Raw genomic sequence first — 21,943 nt, forward strand, 5'->3', positions numbered from 1 at the left:
ACAATAAAGATATTTTTCCATTTGTAAAAGAATTTCTTTACCACCCTTTCTGCTATCTATATACAACACCCAAAAAACAATATTTTATGGCGAAATCTAGATCATGTAGCATTTATATTGGTTGAAAAAGAAATTGTTTCCAGAAAGCTACGCTCAGTCGCATTAATTTTATCCAATTTCTTAAGATCCTTTAAGCGTGAAATTTTCTAAGAATAAGATCAAAAGTAGAGTAATCTAGGCTCACATCATACAATTCTCCTATGAAGAAATATGTACTCATAATAATTCTAGCAAAGAAATATCAGTGCATACTATGCCGATCTGGTCATAGACCAATTTCTTATCAGTCATTTAGTCCTAAGTTGCCATACATGATTTCATAACTATGCTTGTGCAACCAATGCCATGTACTGTCAACTCTTCCTTGCTTACACAGCCTTCACTAACTTGTAAATCAGCGCTTTTTTCTGCTTTGCAAAACATACTCCCATCATAACAGTTATATAATAGTTCATCTTCCTATGCCAGCATTAGTTTTCTATGTTTAGTGCATTCTACCATGGGAATTTGATACTGTAAATCTACTTCCTTTCAAACCATGATTCTTTCACTAGGGTAAGACTGACTAATTTTCTATTTTTTTATTTTTTTTTGGTTTTTGGCTTCTTAGTTAAATATAGTTCAATGATAAGTGTCCTTGGTTGTAACATGCAAAGCATCTTCATTCAGTCTCGTTAACCTGTATCTGTTTGTAGTTCTATGGTTTCTAATAAACTCCATTAAACTTTTTTGGTTTCTGGCAATATATTATGCTAATCTATTGAGCTTCTAAGTAGCAATCAGCAAGCTTCACTATATCACCAATGACATACTGCCATCTCGGTTAAACAAGTATTGCCATTTTTTTTGTTATATGAGTCTGTTAATTCACCAATCGCTTTGCTACATAGTCATTTCAGGCCTTCTGTGAAGCGTACCCATAAACTGGTATGCTGCAGCTTCACCTTCTGGCTGAATATCGTGGATTTTTTCCTAAACTATGCTCCATATATCTCTTATCTCTTCAAAAGTGCTCTTATTGGATTGAAATAGTTCAGAGCTTCATCCAGATGCTTACTAAAAATACTTAAAGATCATTACCTGTCTGTGATCAACTGAGAAAAATGGCCCACTCATCACTACGTCAACTTTGCCTCGAAGCAAACTTATATTATCTTAAAATGAAAGTTTATCATCATATTTCTCATCAAATCTAGGTAACTTAGGCTCTGCTTCTGTGACCCACAAAAGTTCCATTGCCATTGCCTGCATTGAATTTTTTCACTATTTTACATCTATTTTCCAGCCTCTTCTCTTGTTTCTTAAAGTATTTTCTCTTTATAAGCCCTGTATTTCAACCTCTTCTCTTTGTCCTTTTGGTTTCTCCTAACACATTTTTACTTCATAAGCTCTTTGTATTTTAGTTCCTATTTACCTTTCATCTTCCTTTTGGTTTAAGCGTATCTTCTCTTGCTTTTTGCTGTTCCTCTCCTGCGGAGGATTTTATGTCTATAATCAATGACCTCTCTTCATCATTGTTCTTTTGAGATGATAATTAATTGACAATCAACACGGAAATCACACATATTTCATGATTGAAACATTAAACATGTGAACATTTGATACAGGAGAACAAACTCCTTTTCATATCCAGAATATTACAGTATCGGCTATTGAATTCTCTCTGTAGTTGAGACACTGTCATTGATTTTATGTGGGAGATAACGAATGAACTGTACACTAATGGTCACTTTAAAAAATCAACAATGTTTCTAAAAGTCCTCCAATCAAGAGGCTACTAAAGTGCTGAAATGTCTTTAATTATCGAGCTCTCTAAACATTTCTCTTTTTGGGGAATATATGTCCATAGCCCTCTCTGGGGTGATGTTATCCGTAACCAAGTAGGATATCATATCTTCTTTTTCGAACCATTAGAATACAAAGTATGGTAGAACCAACTAATATAATGAAGACCAGACTATTGATTTTAGCTGGAATATGATGAACGATAGATAAACAAGTATCCACTTCCGAATCTAAAGCTTAGAAATCCAGGGCTGCCAGTGTGCTATGGGGATTACGTAAACTCTTATAGGCCTTTATATCTGAAAAAGAAAAAAAACATAAATAGATGGTATTGCTAGTCCGTTCCCTTTCACATCAGATCCCGGGGATTTATAAAAAACAACTTTTACAGCTGGTCTTCAGTTTAGTATAAGAATTGTGCAAATGTTTGTTTAGTGATCCATGCTATGACGTGATTCTGAATGCCCTGCGACTTACATAATAACAAGAGCAACAGTCATATAAGAAAAACACTCATTTCTTTTAAGGTTCCCAAATGTTGTCCTTTTGAAGGCCCCCCCCCCCCCCCTAGGCTCTTAGAAACCGAATTACGATATAAATCTTTACTTATGGGTTGTTAAATAGTAAGGGCCCAAGCCAATCCTACAGTGCCAAGCAATCTCAAACAACTATAACGCTATGTATGTGATCATTACCGGTGGAATACATCAAAGCTAGAGCATCGTTCATACTTTGAATAAAAGAATTTTGTAAATGATGTTGGTCTATGTATTTCTAAAACTGTTAATACAAAAACTTCTATCTCTTTGGTTGGAAAAATAAGACTGATAAATAACAGTTCATTTTTTCCCAAAACACCACCAGTACAGGAAGGCAAAAAAAAAAAAAAAAAAAAAAAAAAAAAGATAGTGCTGATCCACAGGAAATGCCTGACACTCTTGCCAAAATATCACCATATAGAAGAACAGAACACAATTGAATCAACTCGATACAGGCAATAACCTTGCAAAATAATCTTTTCCACGGCAGATTTTGAAGTGGGTTTAGAAAATGCTAAAATAGCTGCTGTTTTCTCAGATGAAGTCTCATATACAATTATCAATTATGTTTATGCAAAATAAATAATCTAAGTATCATGAATTGAGATTATGTTTAACATACCTCCCACATAACTGGGAAATGTTGGGAATCCTACATTTCATTAAAACAGGAGAGAGCAGCTTGTGCGTTTCCACCAGGTACCAAGGGTTGCGTTAACCATCTATCTTTGTAAGATCGTGATGAAGATTATAAATATTCTTCTGTATGTGGTATCTAGAGTGTAATAGGCCTAGTTATCTATCCGTAACTCAATGCAGTTTAAGAAATATACATTCAACATCAGATGAGCTAGTCTGCTTGGAACAATATATATTTCGGGCTTTTGCATTTTAGTAACCCATGTTAGAATCTTTTTCGATTTAGAATATTCATATGACGCTACAATGTGACATGGTATTCTATAAGACCTCAATTTTAAAAGGAGAGCTACCACTCTCATTAATGATATTTTCATAGACTACATGATATTCCTAATAAAAATAGTAGCTACACTGTGCTTTGTTTGAGAAAAGAACTACCTCTTTCGTTAGTTTTTTTTTTTTTAATACACTACTCTATATTCCTAGTACAGATAGTGGCTATACTGTGATCTAAGAGGATAACTGTCCTCTTATTGAATGTTATCTAAACTATATGAGATTCCTTGTACAACTAGAAGCTAAATTGCGATTGGAGAGGATAAATACCCCTTTCATAATTGCATTTTTTTCAAATATTCGAGATTCCTAGTACAGCTAAAAGCTATAGTCTACTGTTATTTGAGATGAAAAATTTTCCTTTATTGGTTTGTCTAAACAATTAAGATTCTTCGTACAGATAGAAGCTACGCTGTGATTTGAGAGAAGCAGGCTACCCTTTTCATTAAAGCTATTTCTCTGAATCATTTAAGATTCCTAGTACCGTTATTTGAGGGGAGAACTGTCCCTTTATTGAAGCTTTTTTTTTTCAACTATATAAGATTCCTCGTACTAATAGAAGCTACACGATAATTTGATAGAGCTATTCCTTTCATTAGGGATTTTAAAACTACAGTACATGTGAGATCTGTAATAGGATCCCTTTCATTGAAACTTTTTAAAACTTTTCAAGTTCCTTGGTACAAATAGAGGCTAAAATGTAACTTGAGAGGAGAACGACCCCTTACACTAAAGCTTTTTAAAATTATATATGATTCTTAGTACAAAATAAGAGCTACAATGGGAGTTGAGAGTAGAAATAACCATTTTACTGGAGCATTATCAACTATAAGATTCACACAACCTGCATTATGATTTGTGAGTAAAACTACACCTTTCATAGATTTTTTTTCAAAAACTATATAAGATTCCTAGTAGGAATGGGAGCTAGGCTACACTGCAACTTGAAAATATAACTGCCCTTTCTACTGATTTTTTTTATCTATATAAGATTCTTAGTATAAAGAGGAGCTACAGATTTTTAAGGCTAGTGAGGCCTACCCCTTTCATTGAAGATTTCTTTAGATCATATAAGATTTGATACAAATAGGAGCTACACTGATTTGTAAGTTTTTTGAAACGTAGGATTTGTAGTGCAAATATGAGATAAACTGGAATTTGAGAGAACTACCCCTTTCAAACTATATAAGATTCCTTGTACAATTAAAAACTACATTAGAATTGAGAGGAGAGCTATCCATTTTATTGAAACTTTTTTTAAAGATATATGTATGACTCCAAATAAAATAGGAACTACGTTACCCTGTGCTTTTATAGTACCCCATTGATTAAAGTTTGCTTAAACTATAAAAGATTCCTAGCACAACTAAGAACTACTATTGTTATTACCTTTTTTTTTTTTTATTAAGCTATTCAAGAATTCGAGTATAAATACTGAAGCTGCACTGTGAGTTGGGAGAACTGTCCCTGTTATTAAACTGTTTAAAAACATCAAATCACTCAAGTTTCTTCTAACATATAGAACTAATCAGTGATTTGTGGGATTTCCCTAGATTAATTCAAGATAATAACGAGTCAGTTCCGAATGAAAGTAATTACACCAAAAGTAAATCGGACCATGGGTTTTAATAGGCCTAAATTAGATCGAACTTCCTATGTTTGTCAATTAAAGTCACGGAAAAGACTCCTACATAGATAACGGGAAATATAAAAAAAGAGGAATTCTAACAGAAACGGAATAATAGATTATTGTGATTCTTATTAGCGAATTAATAGGTGTGTCACAAAATAGCATATGAAGCGCACCAATCCCTCCTATAGGTAATTCACTGAAATAGTGAAAAAATATGAATGAACTTTTAAGAGTTTTATTAAACTACGAAAGTTTAAACTTACAATTATAAATAATCGACTAAAAAGAACGTTAGCTACCCTCTCTGGTATGATACCCACGTAAATTCTAGAATGACGTAGAATGCGTTCAAAATCGAGAATTCGAGATTCGAGCAGGAGCATAGTTGCCATTTTAGCGCTTTTCGCGCTAGATTTGGCGCGTTTCTCGTAAGTTTAGCGTGATTTTTCTCAGCGCGACCGCGGTATTTGACGCTTTTTATTAAATCTAGCGCGAAACAGCGCTTTTCCATCTGATAAAGTATATGATAAACGGACTGCATTTTTCTATCTTTTGACATACTGTATTGTATCAATTTCCGCTCTATCAGATATGTTACAAGACTCTGCTCTCTCTCTCTCTCTCTCTCTCTCTCTCTCTCTCTCTCTCTCTCTCTCTCTCTCTCTCTCTCTCTCTCTCTCTCTCTCTCTCTCTGTTCTCAAACTATGTTGTTGAGTCCTACAGTCAAGTCAAAATATTATTTCTGTTAATGAGGTTACTAATCCAATACAGCAATTTTAAGAAAGGATTTAGCGCGTTTCCGGCGCGTTTTCAAAATCAGAAATGGCAACCCTGAGCAGGAGTCGTTTTACAGTCTCGTAGAATACCAACGTTTCTCCTAGACCTAGTGTTGTAAACATGGTGGACTACAGCAAGTGGAAAGATATCGAAGTAAGCACATTTGTTACTTTATCAATGGTGAAGTTGTGGTTTTTATTATGCTGTGCATTGGTTAAAGAGTAAAAAATATACACGCAGTTTTGATGAATTGATCAAAGGCACTGGAAGGAAGTTTCATGGCGGTGCTTACCGTAAGCCATTTAATAACGCGAATGGCTGTTAAGTCTAGTCCGTCAGGGTCGTATATTTTATCCACTGGCTATGGATAAATTGAGATCTAATATCGTTTTGACCATGTAGTTGTAACTGGAAATATATTTATTCATGTTCATTCCTTCTGTAGTTTATTTCCTTTCCTCACTGGGCTATTTTTTCCCTGTTGGAGCATTTGGGGGTAGTTTTGTCTATTCGACAACGTACTAACGATAATGTCCGCTTAGTGGCTAAAATAACCATTCTTATCGTCAATGCTTATTGGACTTTTGGTGCAGATAGCTTACGTTGCCAAAGTTATAAGCTGCTTCACAATCTAAAAAATTTCAAAAGCTAACAATCAGAAAACTAAATTATTAAAATCTTCAGGGTGTGAGGTATGGCTAGAATTTCTATTCTAACGTTAGTAGTCTTAAACCTACCTTCTCGACACTTTAAAAGATTGGTTTAACCTCTTATTAACGTTAATATAATTATTGTTACTAAATAAGCTACAACCCTACATGGAAAAGCAGCATGTTATAAGCCCAAAATGGGGGTGTATGCATGATAGCGGCCAACTGTATGTATTATTATAGCTAACTTAGAATACTGCTGTATAAGGGGGGTGTTGCAGGGGGCGTTAGCCCTCCCGTTAGGTATGTAGGTAAGGTCACAGCTTGTAGATTAGGTTAGGGGGGGAAAATTTAGGTTAGTTGATGTCCATTTTTAATCTGTGCATAAGGAACTGGCTGCTGATACACAAAAGCTCCACACTATAAATCTTAGAGTAACTGTTTTGGTAAATAAGCTATATGGTACTTTAATTGAGATGTATGTATGATTGCGGCCACCTTTATGTACGTCAGTGTAAGGGGGTTTGCAGGGGAGCCCATTACCCCCCTCATTAGGTAAGTAGGTAAGGACACAGCTTCTAGGTTAGGTTAGGTGTGGAAGTTTAGGTTAGGTGGTGTTGTTGGGTAGAGGTGTTGCAGAAAATGGACACAGTTTTTGTAGTACAGCAGCCACATCTTATGAATCCCATTGTCTCTAAACAGAAAGAACTGGCCGCTGATATAGGCTACAAGGGCTTCCTTCAATTTCTAACCAAATAATGAGAACATGTTTTCCATACATAATATCTTGTTTTTTTCCATTTCTGACCAGGAATATTGGGGGCAAACCATCCATTGATAAATTTTACCACAATCCCGTTATGACTGTAATGGGGGACCCCAGTTGGAAACAGGTTTTGGTTTGAGAAATACAAAAAAAATAGTGATTTGCAGCAATAATAAGTATTCTTGGGTGACAGGGTTGGTAGGCTAAGGAAGAATAAATCCTAAAGGGATTTGTCTCCCCCGGGGTTTTCCCGGCAGAGAAGAATTCCCAACTTAATTCTACGGCGCCTCATTCCCTCCCTGCAGCCTCTGCTTATTCTGTCTGCTTAGGAGGTCGAACGAGTATATGTTGATCGCTTATCCTAGGGTAACCCTTGGTTCTGGAGGGCCCGGCTGTTTTCACTAGTGAGGCGGTGCCGCCCACGACCGAAGGGGTCTCACCGTCTAAGGAATGACTTTCAGGGCACTGCGGGAGTGCTCGTGACCTCCATGTGGGTTGACCATGGTCTCCTCCACCAAGACTCTGGAGGTAATGCACCAATAGAGTTCTCATGCCTTTAGCTGCAGCTCTCTGCTTCTGCTCGCCTTCGTTCTTGCACCTCTGGCGTAGGAACGAGGACAGTTGCAGACTGGTTCCCCTTGGGGTTTTCTAGTCGGGGTGAACCCTGAAACTAGCTTTAGCTACATTTCCCAGGCAGCGCTTGATGCCTACCTTCCACTTGAGTGATGACTGGTAGCGGAGGCTCGCCTCCAGGATTTGCAACCATCCCATTTCCGGGGAAGGTTGCCCTTTGTCAACAGCAGGTTAGGCCTGCCTTCCTTTGTGGGAGGACAAACGAGTAAAACTATGATCAATTGACTGGATTTCCGTTTGGTGCGGATACCGTTGCTTCTAGTGAAGCAGCGGTGCCATCGACCGGGGAAGTTTTATCTCGTTGCCGCAACTCCTGCCTTCTCGGGTACATTTTCGGGTCTCACTGTCTAAGGAATGACTTTCAGGGCACTGCGGGAGTGTTCGTGACCTCCATGTGGGTTGACCATGGTCTCCTCCACCAAGACTCTGGAGGTAATGTACCAATAGAGTTCTCATGCCTTTAGCTGCAGCTCTCTGCTTCTGCTCGCCTTCGTTCCTGCAGCTCTGGGTTAGGAACGAGGACAGTTGCAGACTGGTTCCCCTTGAGGTTTTCTAGTCGGGGTGAACCCTGAAACTAGCTTCAGTTACATTTCCCAGGCAGCACTTGATGCCTACCTTCAACTTGAGTGATGACTGGTAGCAGAGGCTCTGTTAGGAGGTTCGCCTCCAGGATTTGCAACCATCCCGTTTCCGGGGAAGGTTGCCCTTTGTCAACATCAGGTTTAGGCCTGCGTTCCTTTGTGGGAGTTCTCCTTTCCCCTTCTACAGGTGTCAGACGACTATCCCGTTCGCGGGAAAGGTGCCCTTCACCAATGTGGTCCCCGCTCCTCCGGAGCTTCCGCACAACAAGTCTCGTTAGCAATTTCCTTTTGGGGTCATTGCAGCAGATGGTGATGCCTGGTGACTGCAAGCTACTTCTCTCATTCTGCCCCCAGGACACGAGGAGTCTTGAGCAATTTTTCCTTTGGGATCATTGCTGCAGATGGTGATGTCTGTCGATAGCTGTTCTATAAGTTCAACAACCTTATTTGTTTCCCTGCAAACGAATACCTCTGGATCATTTATGATGAGCAGGGGTGCTTTAGCGCATGTTCGCAAAGACCCTAGTCGGGCAGATAAGTCTTGCGTAATTTTGCGCACCTATCCACTAAGTGATAGCAAGGTGGGTGGGCGAACTCCTCTGCCTGATGAAGGTCTGTGACTAGTCTGTGAGCAACCCATGTTGCTCCTCTTTGTATTCATTGCGAGTGCGCACCCACAGTTGCTTGCCACCTAACCTGCACCTATATTTACAGGGCCGAGTTAACGCTTGCCTTGCCAGCACTCGCCAATGTTCCCAGTGATCACATTGCTAGTGCTTGCCAACGTTCGCCAGCGTTTGCCAGCTTTCACCTGGCTGACATTACCTATAGCTCACCTCACCAAACAATGAGTGAGCAAGTCCTTACTTGTCAACCTCCTCTGGGATCCTGTTAATTGTTTTGTGTTCTTTGCTTGCTTAGGTGAATAACCCTTACTTTAGAGACTGTTATTTGTTGTCGTGAAAGAGAACCCACCTGGCACAAATCGTGAGCTAGGTGCACGGGTGTGTTTCCCTCTCTGACGATCTCTGCGTAACTACAGGGGCTCATTAACACCGCCATAGTAAGGGGCTAACAAGAGCTGCTTTGGTTGTGCATGCACTTTTGCCTATGCAACCGCCAGACCTAGTCAGGAAGATAAAAAGCCTGGGACTGAAAACGAGTTTAATAAGGCAAAACACTCGTGGGTTGTTGCTGCAAATGTATATGCATGCCAACCGCTTGCAGCTGCCGCAAGCCACGAGTCTCGTTAGATATACAGTAGTCCTGCCTGGTTTTTGCCACAGATAAGAATGTTTTCCGACCACTTGCGGCCACCATTGTTCAGAAGACAATTATTCTTGGGGAAATGTAATCCCTCTAGGTTTTATCTTGGATTTTTTCTCCCCACAAATTAGAGAGCTCATCAGCATTTGATCTCCGCTTCCCCCTGTCATGCCCTCAAGGCACAATGGTCTTATGAGACATAACCCTTCAAGGTCATTCCTTTATTTACTTACATGAAGGTTTGTCTCACCCACAAGACGGGTGGGCAAACACCGACGAAGGCCCAATCGTGTCGCTAGCTGCATGTACCTTTCGTGGGCACTCGCAGTTCATGAACACGTTCACAATGCTAGGATTGTATCCTTCAAGCATTAATGTTGTGCTTCGTCTCGCACATTATTTCTGCAAGCGACTCCATGAGCTCCGTGGGCGGCGGATGCATTCCCCTTAGGGATAGTAAGGTCTACGTAGTATGTGCCATCATAAAATTTGGAACCTTGTTCTAATAAATCATTAGATCTCTTCCTAATTTGATGGTTGTATTCATTGGGGAAAGTTAGATTATTTATAACCATCCTACCCTCCCATAAATAAACAAAGGTACAGTAGTCTGCAGTCTAGTAAACTCCACCTTCATTCCAGTCCTGATTCTCCCTAACATCCTCGGACCGTTCGTCTTCGAATTATTGAAAGCACTTAGACTCTGAAACTTTGCATAAGTGAGTTATGGATACTAATGGAGAAACGTGAAACATTAGCTGTTTATGTTGAAAAGAGGAGGTCTCCTTTGCCAAATATTTGATGTACTTCGTTTGACTGTTGGATGTAATGAATCTTTGGACTGCACCCGAATCTTCATTCTGCCTCAGTATTCCTGTAATAAGATCTGAAGAAAAATGCCTTCAAATAGGAATTTTCTGTCTGTGTGACTGGTCCATAGCTGGATTTGAACTTATAGTACAACTACCTGTGAGATTAAATGATGGAGATACGTTTCAATCTTGTCTTGTGGAATTAGTTTTGTGCAATCATTCGTTTGCTTGAGAGCGATCAACTATGGGATATGCTTTAATGCCATTTTTCCGCTAGAGAGTACGAGCCACTCTGGTGTTGCCATTTGAAAGTGGATATATGCAACAGCCCCCCCATGGGAATGAAGACAATAGGAGGACAAGGTTCACCCAGATAGACAGTTGCTTGCAACACATTGCATGACTCGACAGCAATCAATTTGGAATGGTTACTTGCTAAGCATCCTCTCGGCCCCTCAGTTACCCCGATGAGAGGTGTTATTTCACTTAAGAGTCAAATGTTCCTCATTCCTCTCATTTGAACCCTCCAACCCTTGGTTTTGGTCAACAGACACAGTACCTATGTGGTGCTGGCTGGCCTGGTATCCCAGAATCTGTCCCAGTATCCGATAACTCAGAAGGGAAGAATAGTTTCTCCTGAATGGGTTCCTGGTACAACTGGTCTTCCTCAGCCTTTCTCTCTTTATGAGTGAAGTCCTCCTCTGGGAGTGCACAAGGCTAGGCCCCAACCTCCCACGGGACACATGACGAACAGTAGTGCTTTGGCCGTGCCGTTTCAGTATGTAGAAGCATAGACCTGACTTCCGATCAAGGAAGAACCTACTGTTCTGCCTACGCGTTAACGTGCAGCAACAACCCATCCTTCTTCGCATCTTGGTGCGCGTAAGAGAGATGAAGGCAGCTTGCTGGTTTCTTATGGGAGAAAGGATGAGCAAGATTGTTTTCTCTAGAATTCACTAGTTCGACGAGACACAGGGGTCAAGACACTGATCCTGGTCTTGTGGACGAGTCTTGCTCACTGTTGTACACCCAACTACCTAGCAAGGTGGGCGGGCGAGCTCTTCTCCATGACAGGGGCCTGCGTGCTTTTCCAACCGGGCGCCATGCTCACCTTAGTAAGTTTTCTCGCCAAGTTTGGCCTTTCCGCACTCCACAAGTAAGCGCCACATCGCTAGCGCGCCATGCGCAGCCGGCTAGACAGCAAGAACAGTTAGACCCTTACCTATATGCGCTGTCACAGGTGCGCTACGCGCAGGTGGTGATTTCACCTGCATGCCAAGTATACACTACGCTTGCGCCACAGGTGAGCACTACCTTGCTAGCATGCTCTCCAGCGCACTACAGGCAGGTGGTGTGACAGCGGGTACAGGTAGAATGGGGTGTGTCACCAATGTTGTGATAAAAGACTCTGGGAAGTGCCATGTCTCGTCTTCAAGTGAGACTTCTTACAGGTACAGGTACACTGATGGCTGTGCCTGCTGGGGCACCTGAACTTTCAAGTGTTTTAGTCCTGGTGAAAGTCATAGCTTGTCTCCTCTAGGTGCAGCTGATCCTTTCAATGTTAACAAGAATTCTCGTTAGGATCTGGGTAAAAGAGCCTCCCCTGAGTTGGAAGGTACAGGTTACCAACCTCCTTGGGGAAATAGGCCTCTCTTTTTCCCCATGTTCGATGCCCTTAGGGGATGTTTTGAAAGATGGGGGGGGGGGGGCTTTCCCTGTCGCGACACCTGTCGGCAGTGTCTTACCATACATACCTGACGCTCTTTACACATACTGGCCTGCCATCACCTACCCCTTGAAGTCCTGCCCGCAATAGCCAAGTGGCTTATCGTTAGTGCATGTGTGAGCGGGGTGGTATGCCCTAATCCCCCATGCTAACTAGCGGTGGGTAGTTATACCTTGCTAAAACACTTTTGACTGGTTTCAGCTGTTGCCAAAATATATATCAATAGTAAAGTGCTTCAGGTTTGTCTGGTTAGGAAAAAAAGAAAAATTATTTCGAAATTTGTCATATTACTTTAAATTTTGTGTAACTTTTTCTTCTTTGCACAATACTTTACTTAATAGTTTACACATGTTACATAAACTAATGGAAATGATTTTGATACCAGTGTTATCACTTTTATGTAGTTTGTGTATAAATGGGAAATTTACCTCTCAATTATATACTGTACTTTGTATTTCAGATTTCAGATGATGAAGATGACACACACCCAAATATTGACACTCCATCACTATTTCGATGGCGTCATCAAGCCAGATTAGAACGAATGGCTGAGAAGGAGCAAGAAATGATAAGGTTGAAGAAAGAGAAAGAAGAGTAAGTACAGTATATTTTAAAACTTGCCTGATTAAGTTAATTTCCTATAAGCATTGTATTTTTAATTTAATTTTTTATTTTCTTATTTTTTTTTTTTATTTTTAGGAGTAAGAGAGGGGATTGGATGGGAGAAATTTGGTTCCATGGGTTTCTATTGGATTAATATTGGTAGTTACTGTAGTTGATTCTTTTTGAAAGCCAGTGTCTTTATTTATATAGCTCAAGTCCGAAGAAAACTAGTAGAAGAAAACAAAAATTAAGTTTAAACCAAAGGAAATCCACACTGAAAGAAGTAAGGTGTAAGATGATGGTTAAAAAGAAAACAGTAGTTTGTTCCTATACACATACAAACCCCTCGTTTTTTACTATGGATATATTGTTTGGGCGTAACTGAAAACAAGACAAAAACCTTTCACCCAGGGTAGACCAGCCACCCTGCTCACACACTCACCCAGTGTATTATGTCACTTTAGTTGTTGGCTCGGAGTGAAGACTTTCTGTTCCATCTCTTCTATAAACCTAAAAAGATAAATTGGCTGTGATCGCACTTTGCGGCTGTGATCTCACTTTGCTTTCTCTCTCTTTGTAGGTGTTTCTGTTCTTTTTAGGGCTGTCAATATATAGGTTTGCCCTGGTCATCCTCCCAGTGTAAATGGTACGGTAGGCAACGGAAGAAGTCAAAAAGCGTTTTTTCTCCCTTGAGGTCCAAGAAGTCTAGACTGCTTTCTCCGGCGCCTTGTTTCTTGCCCTCTTACTCTGCTTGTTCGGTCTACTCTGGAGGATGGACGAGCATTAGTGATGACTATTTGACCCCCGGACAACCATCGGGTGCGGAGGATCCCGTCGCGTCCCCTAGCGAAGCTGCAGTTACCATGACCGAAGTGGTGAATATCTCTTTTGAAGCTATGTGTCAACTTTGGCCTTCCTTGGGGCTTTCGGTTTCCCCTTTAAGGAACGGCTTTTGGAGTTGCTTAAGCAAAGAGTGTACATCTCCTTCCGCAGGGGTTGGCCATTGCTCCCCCCCCCCCCCTCCCCCGAGCTTTTGAAGTGGAAATTCCTCCAGAAGGTCTCGTGCCCTTTGCAACTTCTCGTCCTCTTGAGAAGTACAGTAATGATAGGTCTCCCCGAGGTCCCGGCCACGCTTGTGATCCCCCCAGTGAGCATGCCAGCTGAACTTGCTTAGCATACAGTGTGTGCTCAGTTCCCATAACTGGAGAAGTAGTTTGTTCCTCCACCTTCTGAGGTAGATCGTCCTCGCCAGTGAGAAAGGGTATCCTTGCTCGAATGGTCTCCCCCTCGCGTACCTTGCAAATGGGCATTAGATTTCAGAGCTGAGCTCTTTGGAGCATCCTGATAGGGGCGATCGCCGACTGCCTGCAATCTCAGCCCCTCGCCATCATGTCGCTAGGGCACAACGAGTCTCATGAGGTCAGGTCCTTCGGGTCATTGTCAAGGGCTACAATCCCATATGGGGAAGGACCCGCTTGTTCTGATGTCTGCAAGTGATGGCAGTGCCCATTCGCAGGCAAGCTCCCTCAGCCTTGTTTGGTTCCTTCTGAGCATGCGCCTCCTCCTGTTGGAGTGCGCTAGATTCCTCATCAACCTCCTGTAGGTTCTCTGATGGGTGTTTGTGCACCTGTTCACACTGCTATGGCACATGGACGAACATGATCTAGTTGGATGGGAGAGTCTTGCTCGTCGCTGAGCAATTGCCAACCATGTGCTTGCGAGGTGGGCAGGCAATCTCCTCTTGTTGATGAAGGGCTGCACATGATTGTCGCTTGTCTCTTGGGGCTCCTATGTCTGTCCCTTCACTTGCGAAGGATGCGTCATGGTTTCTTGAGTTTGTAAAGGGGGTTAGTGAACTGGTCTCCACCATCAAAGGCCTCTTCTCAGCCAGTCTCTATCCCCCTTTTGGTGTCAGGATCTCCTTGGAATTTTGATCCACCTGTGAACCCTAGGCAGTGGAGTACTGAACAGTACTGCCTCTAGGCATCATACTCCTCCTTCCGCATTAAGCCATCCTTCTCCTCCTGAGCTATTATCCAGGTACCAAAGTACCTAGACTCTAAGGCCTCCTATACCGGCACTGATCCAATTTGGGGAAACTGGGAATCCTCCCAGTAAAATCAGTCAAGAGGAGGAAGGGTCACAGGCAGGAGACACCTCCTTTGAAGCCCCCGTCGGTCCTGGTTGACCCTCCAGAGGCCTCACAGATAGTGGAGGCTTCTTCACTCCTTACCTCCTTCTCGGCCAAGCTCTGGGAGCAGAAGGACATGAAAACCCTTCCTATGAACTCCAGGTCAGCTGAAGAGCAATTTTGGTTTGATTTCATCCTCAGTTTTACTGGCAGAACAGAACCTCCCCTCTAGGTCTCAGGACCCCGCAAACCACCCCGTTGACTAACTTGAAACCAGCTTGGTCTCCTGTAGGTGTGCATTTGGGTCTGGAGGGGTCTTAAGACTATGTCCCAGTTCACTCTGACGGTGTGTTGCCCATGCCTGCTAGTTCTAAAGAGTCAGCATCGTAGGAGAGAGAGTCGGAGCTCTCCTTCATGCAGGTGTTAACCTGCATAAGGAAAATAAATAATTTTGGCGATCTCTCCTATTTCCTTCCGAAGGGGAAAGACATGGTCCTGGATTTCTTCTGCCAGGCCCACAGAACTGGCAAGACCAAGATAGTTTCCCTGGTTTAGGATGGTGCAGGAAGCTAAAAAGATGGTCATCTCAGATAGCTGAGACTTGGAACTCTCTTATTGCAGGGAACTTACCTTGCCTACTTCCATCCCTGTTTGTGCGGAAGAGGAAGTGCTGTGAGATCCTTGATGATGATTCCTCCCTGTTGTCTTGAACCCGGCAATTCAAGCTCTGACTCATAGTGTCACTCAATAAGTTGGCAGCACAGCAGATGATGTTCTCGGCTGCAGAGGCCGCGAACATGGAGCTGTATGGAAAGGCTACTTTGCGAGCCACTTCGTGGATTGACTACTGGTTTTGTTCAGTAGGCTATCTGAATGCCTATGAGAATCTGGCTGAACACCTTGCTTTCAGGAGTGAAGGCAGTCGAGTTTTTCGCCCACAATCTGGCCAACCATTGGACGAATTGGATCTTGAGAATGACTGACTCTGTCGTCTCTAGATTCCAGAGGCCAGTGCCAAAGAGAGAGGTGGTTAAGTTACACAACTCATTATTGGAAGGCCCTTTCCTCTTTAACTCCGAAGACATTGACGCAGTTTCAGAGCACTGAAGGAAGGCAAAGTCATTGACTTCCTTCTCCATAGTGCAGTTACATCTCACCCTTTACTTATCGGCACCACCTGCACTGAGGTCTTCCCCATCAAGAGACAAGGACATAAGAAAGGATCAACAGTTTTAAAGGAGTTCAGTGCTAAGAAAGAAGCCCCAAAGTAACCTTTTTATGGCAAGGGTGAGAGGAGGCAGAAGTAGAATATGTGGTCGCTCCCGCTAGGTTAGGAACGTTCCTCCCGGCCGTCCACCGGAGAGAGGATACATGAAGCACAGGTTTAAAGGTCGCTCGTGAATAGTAGAGGCAAGGGACTCTTTAACATTGGCCTAGCAAGCAGGACAGTACCCTAGAGATTGACCATATATCATACAATTAATGGCCAAGCCCCCTCTCCACCCAAACTAGGATCAGGGAAGTCTAGGTAATGGCTGCTGACATTTCAGCAGGTAGACTGATAGGCTATCCCAAACCCCCTATCCTTAGCTCACAGGGATGGTAAGGTTGCGGGCATTAAAAAAAAAATAAAAGTTTGTGCAGAGGTGGCAGAGATTGGAGTTCAGTGGGGCCAAACCTTGGACGGTCTCTGTCTGCTGTGCAGGGTATCACGTCCGGTTCATTCTCTCTCTCCCTCCATTGACTTCTCATCTAGTGATGTTGTGTTTCTTTGTGAAGGACCTTGCCCTTCAGAAGTCCAAACCATGTTGGAGCAGGATGCTTTTTAAGAGGTCTTAGAAGGTTCTCAAGACTTCTACAGTCAACTTGTTCTTGTAAAGGTGTTTGGAGGCTGGAGACCAGTCATCTACCTCTCTGCCTTGAACAAATTTGTGTTAAAAACCCCCTTTCAAGATGGAGATGATATATATGGTCAGACCAAGGACTTCCTGATAATGCTGGATCTCAGAGACTAGTACTTCCAGATCCCAGTCCATCCAGTATCTAAGGTCCATTCTTCATGAGAAAATATACCAGTTCAAGGTGCTATGCTTCATCCTGTCCACAGCCTCCACAAGTGTTCACGAGAGTGTTCATTCTGTTATCAACTTGGGCCTATGCCAACGGCATTCTTCTTTTCATTACCTAGACAATTGGTTGATCCTAGCAGACTTGTTGGAGACCCTTCTTCTACAATGAGACAGGCTCCTCGCATTTTTTCATGATATGGGGATTGTCATAAATCACAAGAAGTGCTCGCTACAACTGTCTGGTATATCTTAGGATGCAAATAGACTCCCTATTAGGCAAGGTTTTTCTGCCCCAAGACAGAAGAGAGACTTGCTATTAGCTCACCTATTGCCATGCCTGTTAAGGCACCTGACCATGGGAATGTCTGGTCCACAACAACTGTCTACGCTTTCATTCTCTTGTGGCATCTGAAGGTTTCAGCACAAGGTTCTTTTGGAATTCCGAGTTCCGATAGGATTAGAGCAAAACAGAGATCTGAGCTGGAGTGTAGAGGATACCAACCTCCAGGGGAGTAGACTTCTCACCTCCCCAGAGTTGATGTTCTTCATGGATGCTTCAAATGAAGGGTTGGTGCTCGCCTGTTGCAACACTTGGTCTCTGGGTTATGATTTGACTCCAATCGGCAGTGCCACATAACCTTCCTAGAAATTTGAGCAGCTTTACTGGATCGCAAGCATTTCCAACAGGTCATTTCAGGACACAACGTAGTGTTGATGAATGACAATATGATGTTAGTTGCGTATCTAATCAAACAGCGAGGTATTTTTTCCCAGCAGCTTGCTCTTCATAGTGCTTAGGTAACAGAGACTAACTTGTAACTCGATGCCTATTGCCTATTTGTGGTAGATTAACACATTAGGTACTACCTAATATTGCTATTACTTGGTTTCTATCACAGTATAAGTATTTTGCAATTGAATGAAGAAATTTTAGTAAGTATATAGTACATGTGCACACGTGCACACTATGTATTGGACATGGTAAGGCTACGGTACAGTACAGTACTAACCACTACAGTAGTCATCGGGACACTTATAACAACAAAACACTGTTGTTCCTATCTAGTGTATATTCCTGTAATATATGTACTGTACTATCACTACAGTACAGCTTAATTGTACTGTAAGTGTTCGCTATTGGTGTTAGTATGACTTGCACTATTTGACAACTTGTTGTACATGTAGCTTACATTTACATATTGTACAGTACATGTAGTAATTTACATACAGTATTGTATGTTATAGCTAATAAACAGTGCTATACGTTACTGTAATTCTGTACTGTACAATATGTATACAATGATACTGCATTTAAAGGGCCCGGCCAGAGTGCCAATATAAGGGGGTATAGGAAGAAAAACAAAATCCTGAAAAAATTTACTAAGCTTCGTATGGCAATGGAGAATGCGTATACAAAATATTTTGTCAAAATTCCTCTTTTTTAAATATTAAACTTAGCCGGTGAATATATAATAGCTGACGTCTCCGACGGCTCGACAGAATTCAAAAACTCGCGAGCGATCGCCATGAAGGTAGCGGGTGTGCCCACCAGCGCCGACTATCGGCCAGATACCGCATATACATGTAAACAGCTCCAGTTCTTCTCTGTCGGTTTCATCGACAAGTCGATTCCACTCGCTATTATGATCTCAAGTTTTCTACCGAATTGGTGAAGTACTTGGTTTTGGTTTTATTGCTTTCGCCGTGTTGGATTATTCAATACTATCCTCAAAAGAAATGCTTTTGAAAGGAGAGTAAAAGTGTTTTGCCCTTGCTCTTTTATCTCTGGTTTTTTCCATAGAGTAAAGATGGCCGACCCTTCCCTTAGTGTACGGAAGTGTGTTTTAGGCTTTTAGCAATTATCTTATCACGTTATAAATTGTTGTTGTTAATTATAGATTTTCCTCTATATATTTTATATCTCACCCGCCTTTATTAGGCCTCTTCGATTAGCTTTCCATTTATACTAAACATCAAGATAAATTTTATGTTTTGAATACTGTATATGCGGCCTTACCTATTCCTCCCCTAGTCCGAGAGTAGGCGGTCCTGACTTGGAAACCGAAGTTAAACAACGTTGAGCCCATTCAACTTTTATTTTCGTTAAGATTAAATCATTTGCTCTGTAAGAGTTATGAAATGAATATTTTTTAGTAGATATTTTATGAAAGATTTTCTTTGAATAGTCTTCGTGCAGTTTCAAAGATGAACTAACGTTTGGTTTATTTATGCTACGCAGTTTGCGCTCTATCTTTACGATAGAGAAAGAGAGAATCACGGTTTCACTTTGCAGAAAGAGTAAATCGATTTTGACGTTTTGACATTCTTCTTTCAAACTGAAGTGTTTTAAATACTAATTTAAAGGAACTTGTTAATTTTCAATTTCTTAGTCCTTTCAGTTTTTTCCTTTGGTCAAATAACCTGTTTATTGACGAAGGGTGAGTGGGCATTTCTCTTCTGTGTGAAATCAAGAGAGAGAGAGAGAGGAAGAGAGAACGTTCCGATCTTTATTCTCGTCCCAAGCGAGTAACGTTGTTCTCGATTCAGTTTTTTTACTCTCGTCCCAAGTCTCTGTACGGGGAGAAAGGATAAAACGTTTTTAGTTTTTATTCTCGTCCCAAGGCACTGTACGGTGAGAGATTGAAAACGTAGTTTTTAATGAACTAGTGTTTAGTCTCCTCCCCAGTCACTGATCCTTTTAACTTTATATATTTCCGTTTTATTCGATATATATGTTTACTGATTTTTGCTTGTACTAATGTGCTTACATTATACGACTCATTTCGCAATTATAACCTTTTGATGTAGGGGAGAATTGCGTGCTTCAGGTAGAAATCAGTTTTATTCATGCCTAATGTGAAATTATTGAAAAATACGATTTCAGTGAAGTAAGTGCAAAACAGAAAATCGTAGTGATAAAGTGATAATTGCGCAAAGTGTTTTTTAGTGTTGCGACCGAGGGTTCGTCTGTTCGTGCTTGTCGTTCACCTAGTCCGAGACCTCTTTCAGGCTCCCATGCTACCAGGGAGAAGTAATGTCGTAGGACTTATGGGGACGAGAGGCTTTAACCAACGAACAAACGTTCCCTCTATGGTATCGGGCGTGTCTAGCAAGATCGCCCCTACCATAAGACGAGCGAGGCTGTTTTTCTCCTCGTCATCCGAAGACTTCTCGCAAAAGAAACCTTGGAGCAAAGTTTCTAGACCCTTAAAGCGGAAGTCAGTCCCTTCAGGACAGGTCCAGCGTCCTGGCTGTAGCCATGGGGACAGCTCTGACCCTTTGCAGTCGTCGGAAGACGGTTCGCCTATTAAACGCAAGCGTAACACGGGGTCCGAGGGTCGCGGTAAAGGCAATGTTTTGCCAACACAGACGTTACCGTCGTCTCGGCCCGTTCCGACTCCTGTTGATCCTAAATGGGTTGTCCTGCAGGACATGCAGACTAAGCTTGCCTCCCTTATGGAGAAGTATGACGTTGAGCAGGTTCACGATGAACCTTCGCTTTCGAGTCGCCGTTACACTAAACGAGACTCTGGCCGTCAGCCGCCCAAATGAGCATTTACTCGTCCTTTTGACGTTATGAAACGTGATGTCGGTAGTTTGTCACGTCAGTCACGTGACTTGGATCCTCACTCGCTGCAGTCCCGTGTTGACTTTCAGCCGCTGCCGCAGCCTCGTGTTGACGTTCAGCCGCTGCCGCAGTCTCGTGTTGACGTTCAGGACGTTCGCCAACCAGCTCAGTTGCCTTGTTTTGACGTTGAACGTCAAGCTCCGCAGTCAAGAGTTGTTTTAACTGCTCTATCTAGGCAGTCAAGGCAGTCTCGACTTGACGTCGAGCATCCTCCCGCACCTGTTGTTGTTGCTGGTCAGTCCTTTAAGCAGTTACATGACGTAGCGTCCTTGACTGCTACTGATGCTCCTTTGCGTGTGGACTCTGCTTGTCAAGCATTGCCACCACGGCAGGTCTCTCCCTTGCTTGAGACTCGGCAATTGTCGGACGAGGTTCCTTCAGATGAGGAAGTTGCTGATCCCCCTCCTACTGATATTCCCTTGGGGACTTTGTCAGACGGAGAGGAGCCTAAAGCTGCTCAGCCCTCTATGGACTTTAAATAAATCATGCTGATTTTTAAGGATCTTTGTCCGGACCATTTTGTAACTGCTGCTCCTCGTTCGCCTAAACGTGAGAAATTACACTAGGCCTAGCTACTTCGAAGCCGTTGTTTTCTAAGCTAGTGCTCTCTCGCTCTTCTAAGAGAGCTTTACGTTTGCTAGGCGACTGGTTGATCACCAGGAGGAGTTTGGGGGAGACAGCCTTTGCTTTCCCTCCTTTTAAACTGGCTTATAGAGCGAGCGTCTGGTATGACACGGGAGAAGTTCTCGGCTTGGGAGTTCCTGCCTCTGCCCAGAGAGACTTCTCAAGCCTCATAGACTCTCCCCGGCGCCTGGCCATGAGACGCTCCAAGATTTTATGGTCGGCTTCAGAGCTAGACCATCTCCTGTTAGGAGTTTTTCGAGCGTTTGAAGTTTTGCTGTACAATTATGTCATGCATAAACAAGGCTATCAGGGATGGCTCCAATGATCTGACAGCCACGTTCTCTGCAGGAACAAGACTATCAGGGATGGCTCCAATGATCTGGCAGCCACGTTCACTGCAGGAGTACTTAAGATGTAAGTGCGCTCAATGTGTTCATTGTCAAGACAAACTTCACGATGAAGACTACCAAGCTGTCTTGACAGCATTAAGGGAAGGCGACTGGATGGTCTCTCTCGACCTTCAGGATGCATACTTCCACATCCCGATTCATCCAAACTTTCAACTACATCTGAGGTTTGTGGACGGGAAAGTAATGTACCACTGTCGAGCACTGTACTCCGACCTCATTCCTGCTCCTCTTGTTTTTACAAGGCCCTTGCAAAATGTAGCAAGCTTTCTACA

The 21,943-nt window shown here is 42.3% G+C and overlaps 1 protein-coding gene across 1 annotated transcript in view; it reads left to right on the plus strand.

Annotated features, from left to right (window-relative positions):
- Window positions 1–5,769: 5,769 nt before the first annotated feature.
- Window positions 5,770–21,943, plus strand: part of Cdc37 (cell division cycle protein 37) — an 87,002-nt gene continuing 70,828 nt past the window's right edge. Inside the window, exons 1-2 of the mRNA XM_068378529.1 lie at window positions 5,770–5,925; window positions 12,667–12,800. Coding sequence (XP_068234630.1) covers window positions 5,893–5,925; window positions 12,667–12,800 — 167 coding nt within the window. The 5' untranslated portion in view covers window positions 5,770–5,892. The remainder of the gene's footprint in view (window positions 5,926–12,666; window positions 12,801–21,943) is intronic.

Source organism: Palaemon carinicauda, chromosome 8 (assembly GCF_036898095.1).
Source record: "Palaemon carinicauda isolate YSFRI2023 chromosome 8, ASM3689809v2, whole genome shotgun sequence".
In the NCBI taxonomy this organism is placed as follows: domain Eukaryota; kingdom Metazoa; phylum Arthropoda; class Malacostraca; order Decapoda; family Palaemonidae; genus Palaemon; species Palaemon carinicauda.